At 36.2% G+C, this 20,840-nt stretch overlaps 1 protein-coding gene and 1 long non-coding RNA gene across 4 annotated transcripts in view; both read left to right on the top strand.

The window, feature by feature from the left end:
- The first annotated feature begins 1,381 nt into the window (after nucleotides 1-1,381).
- The window catches only part of EPS15 (epidermal growth factor receptor pathway substrate 15), a 110,109-nt gene continuing 90,650 nt past the window's right edge, over nucleotides 1,382-20,840 (top strand). For all 3 annotated transcript variants that reach the window (XM_039885818.1, XM_039885808.1, XM_039885827.1), the window contains exon 1: nucleotides 1,382-1,594. In XM_039885818.1, the coding sequence (XP_039741752.1) occupies nucleotides 1,397-1,594 (198 nt within the window). In that variant the 5' untranslated portion in view covers nucleotides 1,382-1,396. The remainder of the gene's footprint in view (nucleotides 1,595-20,840) is intronic.
- LOC120620877 (uncharacterized) lies at nucleotides 3,054-20,419 on the top strand. The gene is made up of 2 exons (XR_005658019.1): nucleotides 3,054-3,162; nucleotides 11,871-20,419. It is a non-coding gene; the product is annotated as an uncharacterized LOC120620877 (long non-coding RNA).

Here is a 20,840-nt window from a genome sequence, read left to right as displayed (position 1 = left end):
TAGGTAGGGCTAACAGTCCTGGGTCTTGTTCGATTAGCCCTCCTCGTGGGTCAAATGGGGACTGCTATGATAATGGGCACAGGAGTGTGGGCCTGATAGAGTTGTGGTTTATTGTGGGAAGCCACCACGACTGAGAAAGGAAGACCAATTCTGGGTAAAAACATTTATTGGGGCTTACTCTGTGCTAGTCTAAACTGTGAGGGGAATGTAGCTGTGACTCGGAACCCTGTCCTCAAGTATTGTACAGTCCAGTTGGGTACAGAAAAGCATGCAGTTAACTTTGTAAAACAAGGCAGAATATAAGGAACATATGAGAGCAGCTAAGAGGTGGAGCGAGAGTTCCTAGAAGGCTTCTTGAAGTAGGTAGCATATAAACCAAGCCTTTAAAGACGAGGGCTTCAGGGAACTGGTTGGTTATTATAATTGAAGATGGCAACATGAGAAAGTATAGGATATGTTATGTTTAATACATGCTGGAACTAAGGCCTTTATTGAGTACATACTCTATGCTAGGGTTTAGGATATAGAAGTATATTAGTAACAGTACTTGTCATTGAGGAGCTCTCAGTCTACAGAGGTAGACGAGATGTAAACAGTCACTAGGGTGATGATGACTTCATAAGGTAGAGAAAAACCGTTAAAAAGAATAGGAACGTGTGTAACTCAGGGAGGCCAGGAAATGCTTTGCAAAGGAAGTGATACTTGAGTTGTCCTGAGAAAGTAGGAGGAGTTTGCCAGGTGGGTTATGGGCGGTGTTAGGAGTGCTGCAGGCTGTTGAGCAGGTCCCAACGCTCTTTTATTGAACAATCTAAGTGTGGCAGGCAGCCAGCAGTCAAGGAAAGTATTTCTCTCCCTTCCCTCCTAGATTTTGGCTCCTGGAAGGAAAGATTTAAGTGTTCTTTTTCATTATCACACCCTAACAGCAGATGGTTAAATCAGAGGTTTTAGAATCAGACCTGCATCCTATTCTAGCTATCTCATCAGCTGTATGACCTTAGGTATGACACTTATTGGTGTTTCAGTTTACTCATTTGTATAACTTATTTAAATATCTCAGTTCCTTTATTTGTACAATTCGAAAATAAAGTGTCTAGCACAGAGTCTGGCATATATAAAGCATTGTTATCATTTCCTATCATTATCTCAGATAGTCCTGACAAGCGACCTGGATTTTGGGTATCATTTCTCCCCATTTTTCAGAAGCACAAGCTTAGTGACCTGCCTAAAGTTCATGGGAAAATCTGGAGTTGCTGCTTCCTCCATAGCCAGTCCGCCTTAATTTCACTTCCAGGCCGGTTTTTTTCAGGCCGCCCCGGGTTTAGGCTCCGGTCCGCAGGTTCCAAATCCTGCGCCAGGATTTGGGTGCCGCCACAGTCTGCGCGGGGCGGGCGGGGCCATGCGGGGCGGGGCGGGCGAGAGGAGGGAAGTTGTTGAAGTTAGGGGAGACGCCCGGCCGCCCGCCCTCCCGGGCCTCGCCTCTGGCCGCTCCCTCCGCCTCCTCCCCGCCCCGAGCCCCCATCCGCCCGTCCTTCCTTCCCCTCCCGTGCATGATGGAAACACCATGGCTGCGGCGGCCCAGCTCTCCCTGACACAGGTAACGCCGCTCGCCCATCCGCCGGGCTCGGTCGGCTGGTGTCCCCGGCCGGCCCCCTCCCCCACCGCCCTGCGGTCACCGACCCGGGCAGTTTCTCTCGGCCCCGGACGGGGCGGTCGATAGTGAGAGTTAGAGCCAGTGCGTGTGTGCCGGAGCGGGGGGCGCCATCCCGAGCCCGCAGCTCCGCCTTGGCAGCCGCGACCCCAGCCGGGATCGGTGGGCGCCCCCCTCGCCGCCCCCACGCCCCAGTCTCCCTAACCCTCCACGCCCCAGCTGTGTGTCCGGTACCCCGCGCCCGGCTCAGTCTGTGCCTGGCCCCTCTCCCTCCATTCAGCTTTCACCCACCCAGGAAGTTTCCTCATTCCAGGCCAGACTGTCCCAGGTGAGCTTGTGAGCTCGCGCGGATCAGCCTCACCCCCGGGTCAGTCCTCGGCCCGCACGAGGCTCACGCTCTGGGCTGGGCAGCGCGCTTCCCCTAGTTAGAGTCACCTTCCCGAACCAGGCGCTCAAGGCGTCTTTGCACTCTAAACGGGCCTTTTCCCACCTGGAGTCCAATGAAAGCCTTCCATTCCTGCAGTCGATCTCGCTTCCAAATAAGTCTCATCCTACCCAAGTACTTACCCTGCTATCGCCTTCCCGAATTCAGCGTCTTCCCCTCCTGATCAGGTTTCCTCCTGGGTCAGATCCCACAATGGTCTTTTCCTACTCAAATCTTGCATTCTAACCCGGTGGATTTGCACTTAATCGCTGTCCAAGCTGTTAATAGGGAAACATCTTTTAACAGGTGTGATGGTCCCACCAGTCTTGATGCTGGGAACGACCATAGAGATCACTCGTCCCGGAGGAATTTTCTCCAAAACCGATTCTCAGGGGCTTTCCTCTTCTTGTTTTTCTGCTCTCCTCAGAGCTCAGTCCTTGTGCTTCCCAGAAAACCTCTCAACATCACTCACTCTGGAAGCTTCGTTCCTCCCACCTTGTAAAGAAAGTCAGTTATCTTTCCATGATGTCCAGGATGGTGAGGTGACATGCACCTGTCTATCCTTTTCTGGCCCTCTGACCAAAACTTACCCCAGTCTCACCTTCTCAACTGGTTGTCACTAGAACTGGTGACCAGGTACATCCCCCTTGGGGCCCACCCCAGCCTTCCTGCCTGACTTGTAGTATCTCCCTGCCACCTTGTAGTCTCCTTGGCCTGGATTTGTCAGTGCTTATAAGGCGTTAACACTGGAGTAGAATATGCATTTGGATTGGAGAGTTTTCTGTGTTGGGATCAAGAGGATTTGAGGTGTTTCACCTAGCACTCTAGGATAGACCGAGTGAAAAATGTTCTCCCAGGAACCACATATAAACACATGCCTCAGGTAAAATAACTAACTTCAGCTTGTAGGAATTATCACTCCTATGTGAAGGCTGCTTTATTTTCCAATTCGTTTGGTGTTGCTTATCCTATTTTGACATGCACATAATGGGGAAGAACTCCTTGGAATGTGGTGGTTTCGTCTTGGTGATGCATGCTTTGAAAGTGGCCTCCTGACACTCAAATTTGAGGAATGGCAACACTGACTTTTGTGAGTCTAGTTAGTGACTTGCATTGTAAGACCCTTTTAGCAAGCTGTTGCTCTCTGTCTCTGTTAGCCAGTTCCGGCAGAAAATTTTCTCCTCTTGAAGATTTTGTTCTCTTGGAGACCTCTATAGGTTCACTTCTTAGCTGTGTGCCTACTTTATTCTCTCCCTGGGTAATACTGTGATATTAGTTTTTTATTTACTAGCACTCATCTCTAGCTTTTCTTCAGGCTCTGTCATTTTTATAGACAGTTAAATAATTTAAATATATATTGTGGTTATATATTTAAATAGTAACATACACAGAGTAAATACTGAATCAAGAGTATTAGCCTTCACTGTCTCACATATGAAAGGACATAACATTGATAGTTCATTTATATTGACAATTCAAATAAGTCAATTTAGAATATTTTGACTTTAATACATTAAGAGGCAGTGAGAAACATTGTAAAGGCACAGGAAAAAGAACCTTCCCAAGTGTTAATATACCCCAGTGTGCCTCCTTGTTATTTCAAAACTTTGCTGATTTGTGATTTTTAAATTTTTTAACTACTCAAGGCAATAAACAAATAACAATGTGACCTGGTTTCACATACATTATTGACCTGCCCCCACCCCTCCCCACCACTCACTAACTCAGACGCCGGCATACTCAAGAGAGATCTTCCAGGGCAGGGACATCTTTTAATTCATCTCTCCTCCTTCAGCGCCCATCTGGAAGAAAGTGATTAATAACTATCTTATGAAAGACTGAAAATTCTAAAGGGTTCTATGACAGTTACAAAGATTAAACAGATGGGAAGTTAGTTTCTGGTCATGAGATAATAATGGTCATGAGATATTGTGTGCTAGGCACTGTGCTGGGATTGTCTTGTTTATAATTTTTTTGCCTTTATCAATTAAGCAAAACTGACAGTTGGGGGAAAAATGTGAAAAATGTTTTGATCTACACCTTCCTTCCTCCTAACCAACCCTCCAACTCCTCAACCATCAAAATAAGTTATCTAAATTATCATATTCTAGTTTAGACAGGAGATAGAATACTAGAGTAATGAAATATTAGTTCCAGTCCCAGCTATGCCAGGAGCTCAATTTTCTTTACTGTTTATTCAACAGATATTTATTGAGCATTCACTGTAAGCTGGGAATTAATCTAGGTACTGAGGATATAGAAATGAACAAAATAGATAACAATTCTTGGAGCTTGAACACATAACGTGGAGCTTACATTCTGGTATGAGAGAGTTGCGAGTCTAAGGACCTTTCAAACTAACATTCTTTTTTTAGGTCATATTCTTTGATTTGTAGATCTAGTGGTGACTTTCTCAAGTACTTTAGTTCTGTGTAGCCTTAGTGTTTTCAAATACCAGTTTTCACTAGATGGTCTATTTTTTTTTTCTTGTCAATAGAAAGTAAAACTTGAGAAAGATCTTGTGATTTTTGCTTATAGTGATAGATTACAAAAATATATTAACAATTCTCTTTAAAAATTTTTCCAGTTGTGCATTTCTTCCTCAAGCCTGTATCCCTAATAATAATAATAATACTATTCACTTCCTTTTAGATGTTACTATATTGCTAGGAATTTTACTTCACTTAATCTAACACTCCATTGTACAAATGAAGGAAGTAATTTACGTAAGCTCATTAGTGGTAGATGGAAGATTTTGATCTAAAATCTATAGGCCTTCAAAATCTGTTTTAGTATACTTCTCTATGAATTAGATGCTTGGCATATCCAGTGCTCCCTTGTATTTTTTATTTTCTTTTTCAGTATATGCCCTGTTGTTCTAATTAGTTTAGTAAAATTCTTGAGGATGGAAGCCATGTCTTTTGCCTTTGAATCTCCAGTGCCTTTCATAGTATCTTGACAGTACAGTTGTGGATGTATAAGTAGTGTTCTTGATGATGATAAACATTTTATTGAACTATGGCATGATATGAGTATTTTAAATAATATTCCAGCAGTTCAGTTTTATGCTGACATTTTCTTGCTTTAATTTATCAAGGATTATTTTTTTTTTAGATAATAAGAAAGTCCTTAGAATGGGACTTAATTAAAATAATCTTAGGATATAGTCTAAAACAATAAATGCTATAAAAATACTTTTCCTTCTAATGCTTTTTTTTTTTTAATTGCAAGAGTAATATAACTGCATTATAGAAAATTGGGAAATTAGAGGGAAAAATCTATAATTTCAGTTTCTGGTATTTTCAGTTTCATTTTTAAAAAGCTATACGGTGTGTGTTAATAAACATGTCACCTTAGTGGTCTGAATTAACAATTATGACAGTAAATACAGGGCAGAGTATGAAAATTACAGCATGCTTGCAGAAGCAGAAAAGGAGTATTTATTCAACATGACATATTTGAGTTTCTACTATGAGAAAGGCACAATAATGAGGTGTATATATATATATTTTTTTGCCTGCAATTACAGTCCAGTATACTCAGGAATTCTGTGCTTCCTTGAGCAATATCTAACCATTCTCAAAAATGGTTTGGAATGTTCTGCATTTGGGAGGAGTTGTCATAGTTAAAATTAATTAGGAACAGCTAGGTTTGCCCAATAGTGAGTCTCCCAGGAATAACCTAAGAGTATATTTCTTTTTTTTTTCACTCTGTTTGCAGACAGAATGATGATAGCAGACTAACATGTAGTAGAAAAAGATTGCATATCTTTAGCAACAAAATCATCGTTCTAATTACTTCTCTTACTAATAGTCTGATTTAGGGCTCAATCTAAGGTGTTTTACTTGCTCTTCAAAGAATTATAAACACACTTTATCCACTTGTTTTGTGAGTTTGGACATAGTAAAATTGGAACTCAGGAAACGAAAAGCAGGAAAATGGCTTGAGAGAAGGAGGGAGGGGTGTGTTTGTTGTGGGTGGAGGGAAGAGATAGAGAGGGAGGGAAAGAGAGAATGAGAATCTGGTTAGTTTGAGAATTGGTAGAAATAAATGAAAAATTAATCCAGGCAGAGTTCATTAGGCAAACCTATACAATGGAATTTCATTTTAAAATGCCTGAACTCTCATCAAGAAGATAAAATATTGTGGGCTTTCATTAAAATCTGTGTGTAATAATTATGTGTAATCTGAGGAATGTTGTAATTTGAATGCTATATTACAGAAAGTGGAAATGTTTTATTTAGACAAATACTCTAACCCAGTTAAGCATGCATAGGAAAAAGACTGGAAGAAAAAACCCCAAGGTTTTATAATAGCATGGTGATAGTCTTTGCTTACCATCATTTCAATAGTGAGCATATATTCTTTCTATAATCAGCTGATTTAGTATTTCTATGATGTTTTTGAAAATCTACTCATTTAAATTGAAATCAATAACTAAGTAAAGTAAAAATCTGTGTTCTAAAATCGCATCTGCATTCACATTTCGTCTTAAACTTGGCTTTAGAGAAATTTAGAGAAAGTGGTCAGAGGAATGATAATGATTATTATAATAATGGTTTGGAGAATTCCTTTAGAGTACTAATTTATAATTTTGTCTGCTTCTTTATAATTTACAAAGCATTTTATCCTTTTTCATTGGACCTCATAATAACCAATGAATTAGGCCATTATTGTCATTTCAAATTTGAGAATACTGAGGTTCAGAATTCGTGACTTAAATTTTACAGTCAGTAAATAAAAGAGCCTGCATTAACTCGTGTTAAAAAAATTTCAAACAATACCAGTGAAAGTCTCCTTCTTGCTCTGGGCCCTCAGTCCCCTTCCTAGAGGCAGCTATCCTTCCCAGTTTCTTGTGTTTATTTCCAGAAATAGTCTGTGATGTGTATGTATGTAGATATAAATATATATATACTTATATGTATGTACATACATATAAGTATATAGACATGTATATACATATGTGTACTGTATATTATTTTTCTTTTGAGTAAGCTGCATGTCGTGCATGGCTCATTATTATTACTACTTTAAGGTTAATTGATCTATATTGTTCTATGCTGGCACATTTAGATTTCTCTTATTATTTTCAAAATTTCAGCATTTTCCTTTATATAAATATACTATGATTTATTTAACTAGCCTTCTAATGATGCACTTTGATATCGTTTCCAATTTTATTACCAACAGTGCTGCAATGAATATTCTTTTTAGCATCTTTTTGCATATGTGTCAGTACGTGCATTAGTTTTTAGTGGGTATAACTTTTGGACCAAAGAATATTTTTAAGTTGGATAGATATTGCTAATTTGCATTCAGAAAGGTTGTACCAGCAAGTGTTTGAATGTGCCTTTTTCTCCCATAGCTTCATCAACATAGTATTTTACCAAACTTTTGATCATTGCCCACCTGATACATAAAAATGATATTTGTTAAAAGTTGGCCCCATGTACTGCGCTTTCGTATCACATAAATGTGAACTTTTTAAAGTACAAAAGTAAGATCGAAGTGTGGGATAAGAAACTTATCTTTGTGATATAAATAATGCTTACATGAATTTGAGGTGCAATTAAAAAATAAAGGTTGGAGCTATTTTAAAAACTTGTTTTTATGTGGTACAAATATACAGAGAAAAGTAAGCCTCATTTCCTTCTTCTTTAGATTGGATTTTGTAAAAGGAATTTGATGGTACCAGGAGTTTCCCATCTGAAATAATCAAGCTGATTATTTCTTGTTATGTTTTTAATAAAAATAGAGAATTTGGACAAGAACACTGGGCTAGCACATACATTTTTGAGGAAAGCTTTTGTATAACTATACACCTGTCTCTTGATTTATGCGGATTGTCCATTCCGCTTTTCTTTTTAACGTGGAAGAAAACTGTGTAAAAAGAGTCTACAAGTATGAAAAAAATACTAACGAAATAGGCTGATTTAAGTCATAAAAATCGTTTAATAAACTATATAGTGTCTAACCAATATGTACTGTATACTCGAAACTAATAATAAAATTTAAAAACTGTATTTCACACATTTTCACAAAAAATGCTAATGAAAAATCAGAAAAAAAAATAAATTTTATTTGCTGTCTATACTGTAATGTATAGCAACCACCCTTCTCTTTTTAGATTGGCTCAAAGTCACTTTCTTCATTGCTCAAAATATTTGGAAGTATACTTCAGTTTCATTATTTATTTTGAATCTTTTTCCAGCCCCATCTTTTGCTCAGTTTTCATAAATTCTTCGATATTCACTTTGATACTTAAAAGTCTTTTCGAAATTTTGAGACTCGTTGGATGTTTGGATCAATATCTAGAATTGGCAGTTTCCAGTTTTGTGGCCAATTGAAGAGCTTTGTAAATACATTTTCTGCAGTAAATGAAACTAGTTCAAGATCACTGCCATATTCATCGGCAGGATGGTCTTCAGATATTGTGAATTAATTCATCATCAGTTAATTTGTGATTAATCAATAATTCATTAATATCTCTATTCAAATTGTCAGAGCCTCTTGAAATTTATTTAACAAATTAATAATGCCTGATAATCCCTCTTCAGTTGTTGGAGCCATACTTCCTGGTACAACCACTTCTGGCTATGTTGCTTTCCAGCAAGCATTTAAAGTTGTGGGCTTTATATCACTCAAAGTGAAAGCAACATTCTTGATACAACTTAAAATCGTGTATTTATTCTAGGCTTCTGTAACTGTAAATGAATCATTATCTTCAAGTTTATTAAAAATATTTAAACTGTTTAATTAATCTTTTTTTAAATATAATTAATCTTAAAGGTGGAAATAATGCCTTAATCTAAAGGTTGGATCGAGGAAGTTGTATTTGGTGGCAAATATACAACTTTTATATTTGGGTGTCCTAAATTGTGTGGATGACCAGGTGCATTATCTAAAAGTGAAAGTATTTTAAAAGGAAGACATTTTTCCCTCATATAATTTTCAGCTTCTACAGCAAAATATTTGCAAAACCAATCCCAAAACACATCAGTAGTCATCCATGCTTTTTTATTTGCCTTCCAGTGAACGGGAAGATCATTAATAATTGCATGTTAGTATTGTTTTTTTGTATACTGCTGAATTAAGCTTTTGCTTTTTAGAAAGAATAATCGCCAGTAATGGAAATGAAAAAGAACCGCATAAAATGAGACTGTGTAAATGGAAACCATGTATAAAACGTTCGTGTAAACAGAGAGAGAGAGAGGTTTACTGTGTATAAAAAAACTCGAGTAAGAAAAATACCGCATAAATCGAGGGACGGGTTTACTTTTTTTTTTTTAGGTTATGGTTTCTCAGCCCTGGCACTATTGACATTTTGGGCCAGATCATTATTTGGTGTGAGGGCCTGTCCTGTGCATTGTAAGATGTTTTGCAATATTCTTATCCATGAGATGCCAGTAGTACTCTCCCCTGTTGGGACAATCAAAAATATTTCCAGACATTGCCAAATGTTGACTGAGGGACAAAATTGCCTCTCATTGAGAATTACTGGTTTAAATATGTCCTTTTTAGACTTAGTGATTCACTAAGGCATGAGATACAGAGATATGTGCTTTCTTGGGATAGCGACAGGGGGACTAGTTTATCTTCATATTTTTATTCCTAAACCTGCCATGAGCCGTGAATGAGTCATTGTGCATAGATATTGAGCTTAAACAAATGGTGAGACAACTGGAAATTGTGAACTTAATTTTGTGTGATTTTTCTGTCTTAATGTGGTCTTATTTTAGTTGTGGAACAATTCTGTCTGGTGGGCTAAATATTAATGCAGAAATCCTAGAAGGAGAACATTTTTATGTTACTGTTGAGAAGGAGGAGGGCCGATATTTCTTAAATTCTTGATAAGCAGTAGGTACTTTTAGATGATTTACATATATTATTTCACTTAACCTTCACAGCCTTTCTTCAAGTAGGAGTTAATCTTCTATATTACTCAGGGTTGTGTTCTAAGTGGAAGATTTGAGATTTGAACCCCGGCATATCTGTTCTCAAGCACATTTTCTATGCTGCTTCTTGTAAATAGTCATTGACAATATTTCAGGGATGAAATTGAACATTATTCAGAGTAGGTCTGTGTGTGGGGCAGCAGGGAGGGAGGGAGGAGGATAGAGAGGTCGGTATTTGGATAACAATGACGATAATTAATACTTATTGAGCACTCTGATGTGTCAGGCACTGTTTTCAATAATCCTTACAACCTGATAATTGGATCATCCTTATCCTTATTAACTGGATCATCCTTATTATCCTTGTTTTACAAAAAGAGAAGACTTAGGCACAGGTGAAATAATTTGTTCAAAGTCAAGTTGCTGCTAAGTAGTAGAATCAGGATTATAACCCAGGTAGTGAAGCAACTCATAAATTGAATGAATCTGTTTGTATTTTTAAGGGTAAAATAGCTCTGGTAGAACATATTACCATTCCTTGGTAATAATTGAATATATATTCTAGGCTACAACATCTTATTATATGAAAATCAACTTATTGCATAGACCACATCCCCAAAAAATTGTTGTACCAAGTTAAAGTGGAGCATTTTTTAAGACATGATAAAAAGTAGTTTTATGTTTTGCAGTTTCTTGGAATTTATTACTCATGAAAACCTAAGCCTATCTAGGTTAGTGTACATCATGCCAGTATTTACTTTCAAACTGATACTCTTTTGGACATTGTAGCTTGTACTTGGAGTTCCTTCAGTATTTTATTGCTGAAGGTGATACCATGTATCAGAGAAAAATTCTGTAAGAAACAAACTATTTTATTAAATAAAATCTGGAACCACTAGGTCTAAGGATTACTGATGCCCCAGATATGAACATTGTTGAGAGGGTGATATAATTAATGGGAGATCTTGGGCTTTGCAGTCAGAATGTCTTACGTTTAATTTCTTTATTTGATTGTTTAACAAGTTTCTTAGCCTCTGTTTTTTTTTTTTTAATCTGTAAAACGGGTAATAAACCTGTAGGATTTGTTGTGAAGATTATGTGAAATAATAGATATAAATGGGATCAGTTTAAATGGTAGCAGCTATTAATGATAATAATAACTACCACCATTAGCCAAACATTTGTTATTGGTGGATTTTAGTTATTTACAGGGCTGTTAATTTTTATGAAATGTTGCACTTATGTTAGAATTTTCATAGATCACTGATACCAAGGAGTAATTGTAATTTCATTCCATCTTTTATTCTATAGGTATAACACAGGTATACTTAAGCATATACTTAAAAATATGAAACATATGCATTTAAGGTGCTTCCATTATGGCTGTTTGATCCTCTTTTATTTTAAGAAACTTTTACTGAATGCCTCCTGTGTTAGGCTTTGGACATACAAAGAGAGTAAGACCTAGACTCATGCATTGAAGAACTTCTTTGTTTTTTAGGGAGATTAACACTGACTCTGGAGTGATAAGTACTATGATAAAGGGTGGCGAAAGTAAGGCATAGGAGTGCTGTGGCATATCCTGTGATTGTGGTGGAATTTTTGTAGTAATTTTTTATTTTTTCATCATTTACAGTATCCAGGATTAATACTGCAGATGACATTTTAAATTGTACTTAAAAGGACAACATAAAACCATAGGAACATTATATTTTGGTGCACTGGGAGATATACTATCCATTTTCTTATATTTAGTCTCTGTTTTTTCTTTGTAGTAAAGCAAGAATTTTTAGCCTAGAGCATAGGACATTAGAAAGGGGTTTCAAGGATAGACTTTAAAGGATCTGTGACCTACTCTGAAACAGTATATATGATATTCATAGTATCAATATTTCTATCCCAGGAATACTGAGAGAAGTTTTATCTACTTGGAAGAACACTGGACTTAGTAAAAGACAAATCTGGATTTGAATTCTCCCTCTGACACTTACACTGTCTCTGGGTGACCATGGCAAGTTTCTTCAACTCTTTGAACTTTCTTTTCCTTATGTATGTTGTATATACATTGTTGGAATATAGGAGACAGTAAGTAGAAGTGCTGTTATTAGTGTTAATACTTTATATGTATAACTCATTTAAATATTAAACAATTTTTCATTTCTAAAATTCTTTACTTACTAAAGAAAACTCAAACATGTAGAAAAACAGCAAGAAAAAGCATGGATCAGCAACTACCCCATTCTTTATATTTTAGTTTTTTTACTTCTTGTTTTTTTCCTTTACATGTTTTCTCTCTCACATGTGTATGATTTTGCATTCTGTTTTCTTTAACCTAGTAAGTGTTTTCTTATGTGGTTTTCATAGCATTTTAAAAATGTCTTTAGAATATATTCATTGAATGGATGTTTTATACTTAATCAAGCCATTATACATACAGATAATTTATATATATCATAATTAATGCGGTTGCAAATAACCTTTTATGTACCATTTGCCAAATTCTTTTTTGTAGTTATAGATGGTACTTACTACATAATTGAATTATTTTTCTGTGATACCTTTGAGTTTTTAAATCAAACTTCAGTGATTTTTATTTATAGTTATAAGATCTTGATTGGCAAAGGAGACAGGAGTAATTTACTCAGAAGCAATAATGTCTAAAATACTGTTGTGAAGGAATTGAGTGTACTTAATTTGGCTACATAGGACATTTATAGTTTGTAAAGTTCCTAGCACAGGAAATTGGCATTAAAAGTTGTGAGTTTGAAGAAGATTGGGTGAGTTCAGTTTGCTTACAGTTTTCATCTTTTGCTGGCTGGGATGCTTTCATTCTTAGTCTGTTCTTACATTCTGTTCTGTGTTTTTCGTTTTGTTTTTTTCTTTGTTTTATTTTATTTTTTTTCTGGCACATTTTATGCAGAGCCTTGTAAGATTTGGGGGGTGGATTCTGGACCATCTGGCACTTTAAAACAATTCAAAAACTTAACTCTATTGACTGTACTTTGAGCCAGGCTTGCTTGAAACGTCCTGGTTTGTCTTTGTGCTTGGCAGATATTTTTCTTTTATACTCTCACAGCTTTTTACAATTAATTTCTTCTTTATTTTAGTACAGGAATTTTACTAGTACCAGCATTCATAGTTTAAGGTGGACAAGACTTATTTTCTTATAACCTCACCAAAAAACTTTGCAAAACATTCTATTTTAAAAAATAAGTGTATAATTACACAACTTTTATACTTATTCATGTTTAAAAATATTTAAAATATTTAAAAAGTGAATATTTTTTAGGTACTAATAGTTTCATCATGAGGCTAGGTGGAGGGAAAATCATATTCTGCAAATTATAAATTTCCTGAGTTAATTTCTAGTACTAATTTAAAAATATGCTGTTTCAAAATTAATGATAATTTTTTGAATTATATCTGTGTTTTGAAATATGACCAATCAAGTAATTTTAATAAGTACTAGAAGGTACTGAATTTATGAAATGTTTAAAAATTATTTAGGTGTTAAGGTACTTTCTTTGAGTTTCCATACAATTTACCCTTTTTAATTCAGTGGTTTTTAGTCTGTTCATAGATGTGTGCAGCCGTCACCACAGTCAATTGTAGAGCATTTTTATCATCTCAAAAAGAAACCTTTTACTCACTGATATAGCTTTAATTTTGTTCAACAATGTCTTATAGCTTTTAGAGTATAAGTTTTATAATTCTTTTGTTAAATTTATTCTTAAGGTTTAAAAAATTTTATTAAGCTATTAGAAGGTAATTGATTTCATTTCATTTTGTATTGTTCCTTATGTTCATAAGTGTATAACACTACAATTAATTTTTGTATATTGACCTTGTATCCTGCAATTTTGCTGAACTCATTTATTAGTTTTAATAGTTTTTTAGTGGATTTCTTAGCATTTTCTACATATAAGATCACATCATCTGTGAACAGTGATTGTTTTACCTCCTCCTTTGCAATCTGGATGCCTTTTGTTTCTTGTTCTTGTCTAATTTCCCTGGCTAGAACCTCCAGTACAATGTTGAATAGAAGTGTCTGGAGCAGACGCTTGTTCCTGATCTTTGAGAGGAAGCATGTATCTGTATTTTCAGTACCTTAAAGGTTCCTAGTTCAGCCATTGATTGTTCAGAAACCCACTGTTATTTGAAAGAGGTCTAGTTCACATTTAGATTATGTAGCAAGGAGTTCTGGAAAGTGGTCTTGAATTATCACCATCACCTGAGAACTTATTAGAAATGCAAATTATTGGACCTAACCCCAGTCCTACTCTGAATCAGAATTGGAAACCGCAGGTGGGGGATTTACTTAGCCTTTTGTTTGGTAAATGTGGTTCATATTTTTAAAAAAACCAATAATGCTACTAATGAGTAGCACATAAAAGGTTTTAACTATATGAAGCATGTAATATGCACAAAGACTGTGATAGTAGGTCTCTTCTCTTTTCTTTTTTTTCTTTCAGTATATGTGGAAACAACCCAGGAAGGTTGTCAGTTTTCTGTGCTTTTGGGTGGTGGTTAAAAGAATGAGCCCTGACATTGTACTGCGTGGCTTTTAATCTAGTTCTCTCATTTATTTACCAGCTATGTGAATTTGGGCATTGATTTAATCTGTGTTTCAGATTCTTCCTATGTAAAATGTAAGAGTACTTTATAGAGTTGCGAAGATTAGATGAGATAATCCAAGTTAAGTGCTGAGAATATCATAAGTAAGTTCTTAGTAAATATATTTGCTATTACAGTTGATATGGATCAAGAACTTCCAGCCATGGCTTCTTTCTCATACCTTTCTTCCGTATGTGTTTCTTGCTGTGCCTGAATTTCTCTTCCTCTTTTTTGCTTCATTCATTTGACAGATACCAACTACCTGCTATCTGCAAAGCACTGGTGGCCTTACTGTGACATACGCATTGAGCAAGACAAAGTCACTGGCTCTCTGGGTTAATATTTCTAGTGAAGGAGAGTGACAGAAACAAATAGATAATAAATATGTCAGATATTGATGAGAGCTAGGAATAATAATTAAGTAGGGTAAGGGAAGAGAACGTCATAAGGTACAGGTTTAGATATGGTGGTCAGAAAGGTTATATTTGACTAGAGATCTGTATGAAATAAGACTTGAGCCATATGAATATGGATATGTTCCAGGTAGAGGCAGCAGCAAGTGCAGGGGCCTTCAGATAGGAGTGCTCCTTGCAATTGTTTGACTGGTGTCTCTAACACTTGTAACTTCCTCAGCTTTTCGCATTGTAATTTGTTATGAAATAATTCAGACGTGACTTTTATTGACTTCTCTTCAGTGTCCCTTAGGTATCTCTGATCCCGTAGCAACTGTGTTTACTCCCTCTTGTTGTACTTATCACAATGGTTTGTTATTGTCTATTTTTCCCAGTACTCTTGAATTCTCAGTGTCAGAAACTATAATTTCTTACTTATATTAGTATTCCCAGTATATAGGTGTACAGATACACAGTAGTCTCCCCTTATCCAGATCTCCAGTGAGTACCTGAAACTGTGGATAGTGCTAAACTTTATATATAGTATGTTTTTTTTCCTATACACACATACCTATGATACAATTTAATGTACAAATTAGGCACAATAATATTAACAACAGTAACTAAAAATAGAACAGTTATAACAATATTTTGTAATAAGAGTTATGTGAATGTGGTGTCTCTCTATCAAAATATTGTATGTACAGTGCGGATAGGCTGGACAAAGGGATGATTCACATGCTAGGCAGGCTGGAGCTGGATGGCGTGAGATTTCATCACACTCAAAATGGTGCACATTTTAAAACTTATGAATGTTTATTTTTGGAATTTTGGTTCACTTTTGATTACTGAAACTGCAGAAAGCAAAACTGTGGATAAATAGGGGACTACTGTACAACAGATGTCTAAATGAATGAGTAATGAATGAACACACAAGTTTTGCAACTTTAAATTTCCTCAGTGTATTTCTCTTTGTACTTTGTTTCTGCCTGGTAGTAATAGTAGTAAGTAGAATTTAATTGAATACTTATTTGTCTGGAAATCAGCTAAGTGCACCAAATACATTTTGTATTTAGCCGTTGTGTTATAATTTCTCTCTTTTTTCTGTCTTAAGATTGAGTTCCAGGAGTGCAAAGAAGTTATCCTATTTGTTCACCTCTATATCAGGAGTGCCTAGCAGAATAACTCATTGTGGATCAGCAATTGTTTTAATAAATGAGTGATATGTTAGTAGGTTAATATACTGAATCTTCTACTGAATCTTAAAGACTATATATTATAATGAATATTCATATAATATTCCAATAGACCCTGAACTACAAGCTTTTTGCAAAGTAGCTCATTTTAAATATTATTAACCCTACTGGCTGCTTTCCCTCAGCAGCACCTTATCAGGTATATAATGTTCATGTAAGTGCTCCAGCCAGAGTTATTGTATTTTCTTAACTAGATATCAGAACACATGGTCCAGTAATTATACAGAACACTTGAAATTCAGACCAGGTAAATAATATTTCTGTACCCATGCACTTAAATTATCCATCTCGTCCTCCAATGCCATAGTAGAAATTCTTGTTCCTAGTACCTTCTAGATAGAGGTTAAGCAATCACAATTTCTCGTCTAGACAATTCTCTGCAGAGTCTGCATGAGTGATAGTAGACAACCCCCAGAGCACCGTTTGCATTTTAAAAGAGGAATAGTCAAAATGACAAAGTGGTGGAGTGTGTATGGCTGAAAGTGACACACTGCTAGTATTTTCTAAACTGGGGATTAAAAAGTAACAGATATTTTCACATTACATTATAGGTAAGCGGATAGTATTTTTCTAGCCAAAGGTTCTGTCATTTGGCTGAAAAAGGATGACTTTTATTTTCTAGCTTTTGGTTTATTTCCAGGAAAAGGCAATGAAACACTTGCAAAAATGAAAGTCAGTCAGTGTAATATACTACATTATGGGTCAAAGGAAAACAACACACATGATCATCTCAATTAATATAGAAAAAGCACTTGAGAAACTTCAACATCCTTTTATGATGAAAATATTCCAAACTAGCTATAGAAAGGAACTTCCTCAACATGATAAAGGCTGTATATAAAAAACTCACAGCTAGCATCATGCTAAATGGTGAAAGACTGAAAACTTTTTCAATTTTCAGTCTGATCAAGAGCAAGACGAGGATGCCTGCTTTCCTGACATCTATTCAACATAGTACTGGAAGTTCTAGCATGAGCAGTTAAGCAAGAAAAAGAAATAAAAGGCACCCAAATTGGAAAGGAAGAAGTAAAGTTATTTCTTTGTAGTTGACATGATTAAAAAAAAAAAAGTCATTGTAAATAACACATATCGTAAGATCTTCCCCCTTAATGAATCTTGAAGTGTATAGTACAGAATTGTTAACTGAAAGCACAATGCTGTACAGTAGACCTCTGGTGTTACTGAAATTCCATATCTATTGAATAGCAACTCTCCATTCTCCTCTCCCTCCCTAACACCTGCAACCACCAATCTGCTTTTTGCTTCTATGACCTTGACAGCTTTAGATATCTCATATAAGTGGAATCATGCAGTATTCATCCTTCTATGACTGGCTTATTTCACTTAGAAAAATATCTTCAAGATTCATCCATGTCGCAGCATATGACAGGATTTCCTTCTTTTTTTTTATGACTTGCACAATATTCTGTTGAATGTATCGACTACCTTTTCTTTATCCATTCATCTGTTGGTAGACAGGTTGTCTCTTCTTTTTGATAATTGTGAAAATAATACTTCAGTGAATATGGGAGTGCAAATATCTCTTTGAGAACCTGATTTCAATTATATTCAGATAAACACTGAGAAGTGGCAGTGATGGATCATGTGGTTCTATTTTTAACTTTTTGAGGAGCCTCCATACCTTCGTAACATGATTTTTTCATACACAGAAAACCCTGAAGATTCCACAGAAACACCTATAGAGCTAAGAAATTAATTTAGCAAAGTTGCAGGATGCAAAATCAACACACAAAAATCAGTTGCATTTTTATACACTAGCGATGAACAATTCACAAAGGAAATTAAGAAAACAATTTCATTTACAGTAGCATCAAAAAGAGTAAAATAGGAATTAAGGGGGGATGAAAGAATGAAAACTACAAAACATCACTTTAACTTAACATTTGATTGTGTTACTAGAGAAAAAATGGTAGATAAATGTGTACAATCGTGGATTAGTAATGAAAAAAATTGTTATTTTAAATTATCTCTCTATTTTGATATTGTGTTAAATACAAAGTAGCCCTTACAACTTAAGGTGTCTTAGAATTGGAAAATACCTCTCTGACTGTTGATGAAGGTTCAAATGATACAATGCATATGAAAGATGCTAATAAGATAATGGTGAAGAAAACACTGGTGAGAGAGGAAACCTAACCATTCAGTCTGAAAGTCTTGCAGTCAGACTTCTAAGATTTGAATACTGCTGCCCACACTTAAATTGAGTCAGTTACTCAATTTATTAATGTCTAATTTTCCTCATCTGTAAAATGGATATAATAGTATGTGCCTCATCAAGTTAAATGAGCTTAATTTGTAAATCGCTGAAGACTAGTACTTGGTGTATAGGAAATGCCCAATAAGGATTCAACATACGTTACCGATTATGAAGCTGTAAAATACTATGTATATCTATGTATGATTTTAAAATGTAGAATATTTAAATTTATACTTTATTTAACTTATCTTTTTAAAAAGCAACGTTTCATTGCTGATCCTTTTTGAGTCTCTGGATAATTACAAATGTAATTAGTTAAGATGAGGTCATACTGGAGTAACTTGGGCTGCTTATCCAATATGACTGGTGTCTTCATCAAAAGGAGAGATTTGGACACACACACGCACACACACAGAATGCCATGTGAAGATTGGAGTTACACTGCCACAAGCCAAGGAACTACCAGAAGTAGGAGAGAGGCCTGGAACAGTTCCTTTCTTGGTGCCTTAGGAGGGAGCGTGGCCCTGCCAACACTTTGCTTTTGGACTTCTGGCCTCCAGACTGTGAAACAATAAATCTCTGTTGTTCTAAGCCACCAAGTTTGTGGTACTTTTTTAATGGCATCCCTAGCAAATTAATATAGCAATCATGAATTTAGAGTACTACCAGTCTTTTCTCTTGAGTGACTTTGGGTGCAGCCTCAAAGAAAAGAGGATAGTTGAGTTCGTTCAGGTTTGGGAATTTACTATATTGTGTGACCAAAAGACAAGAGGAACATGGGAATTTAGGTTATTGGCAAGGGATTATTGAAATGATGCATCATAGAACCTAAACTGAATAAGGAGGAAAGTAAAGCAAAGAGAGGCTCTGATGGATCAGAGTCAAAATGAAAGGGTCCATGTAGAGGTCAAAGAATGATAACTTAGAAGAGGTTATGGTTGGAGAACAAGATGTTTGAAATAGTGATTTAGGAAGTAGAGGAGTTTGGGGTAAAGATAGAAGGGCCAGGAAGGACCTTACCATGGGAGGAAGAGGACCATAACATATGTTCACACTGGCAGTGTACTGTGTGACTGTTTCGGAGAGACCTTTGGAGTTGAGGAGGTCAAGGAAGTGAGAATCCAGGCTGTTAGATTGGTTGTCCTAGTCTGTGGCGAAGTCATCTAGTTTGACAGAGGTATAAGGTGGAGAGGAAGACAATCAGCTTAGTCCCAAAGCCTTAGGTGAATGAGGTAGAACCAGGAGGTTAAAAGTTAACAGTGGTAAGGAAGAGGAGAGGGTAATGTTGAAAGATAAGAGCTTCAAAAGAGTAGAGATTTATTTTGTCTTTGTTTTTCAAAACAAGAATTTGAATAGTATAATGTGGACAGGCTTCACAGGTGAGCAAAGAGAATGTTAATCCCATTTCTAGAACCCAAAATAGGAAGATTGTTAAAACTGCCCAGCTATCATTTGCTAGGGCTACAAGGGAGGTGAAAGATTGCATTTCATTTGAAGCAAGGAGTTGAAGTGAATTTTCTGAGAAAAGATTGTGTCAGACTTTCTCTTCAGGAGAGGAACAGGTGTTATTTCAGATAGGGAGGTGGGAGGAACATTCTCAGAAAAGGTTGAGGAGAAAGGACTTGCCTACCTTTTTATTTCTCTCTGTACTAGACCAATAAACTCCGTGAGAGCAGGGACTGCCTAGCTCAATCTTCGGCAGATAGTAGGTTGTATAAATGTTGAATAAATGAATTTCTACTCGGAATTTTTGAGAATTCACTACAAGAAAGAATTTCACTAATTATCACTCATTCAACTAATATTTACTGAGGCGTTCCTTGTGTAGTTACTGTGGTAGGTATTGAGGATATGATGGTGAACAAGATAGATCCGGGTTTCCGCTTTCATGGAGCGCATAGTGAGGGCGACGAAAAAAAAAAAAAGCACATAGACAAAATAAAAACAAGTTGTAGTAAGGTCTCCGAGGAAACAAGCAGAGCTGAGGTAGAAAATAGAAGAGGAACTACTTTACAATGATCCAAAAAAGTCTCTGGATGGGTAACATTTAAGCTGAGTTGTAAGGAAAATGAAAACATCAGCTGTGCTTTTCAGGAAGAGAAAACACATGCAAAGGCTATGGGTTGGGACAGTTTGTTTTTTCAGAAGAGCTGAAATATCAGTGAAGTTAGTTGTCCTAGGTGAGGCTGGAAAGGCAAGAGGAGGCTGGATCATGCCATGGCAAAGAGTTTGGATTTTATTTTTTGTTAAATGAGAAGCCCCATTGAGAGGTTTAAACAAGGGAATGTTATGTCCTGATTTACATGTTTAAATGACAGGGAAGAATAAAAGCGGGATGGATAAAAGGTGGTTGTAATAGTCAAGACAAAATATGGACTAAGATATGGAGAGAG

This window comes from Pteropus medius, unplaced genomic scaffold (genome assembly GCF_902729225.1).
Source record: "Pteropus medius unplaced genomic scaffold, Ma_sr-lr_union100, whole genome shotgun sequence".
Lineage (NCBI taxonomy): Eukaryota > Metazoa > Chordata > Mammalia > Chiroptera > Pteropodidae > Pteropus > Pteropus medius.
The sequence above is the reverse complement of the archived record's forward strand: the minus strand, read 5'-3'. Positions and strand labels throughout refer to the sequence as shown.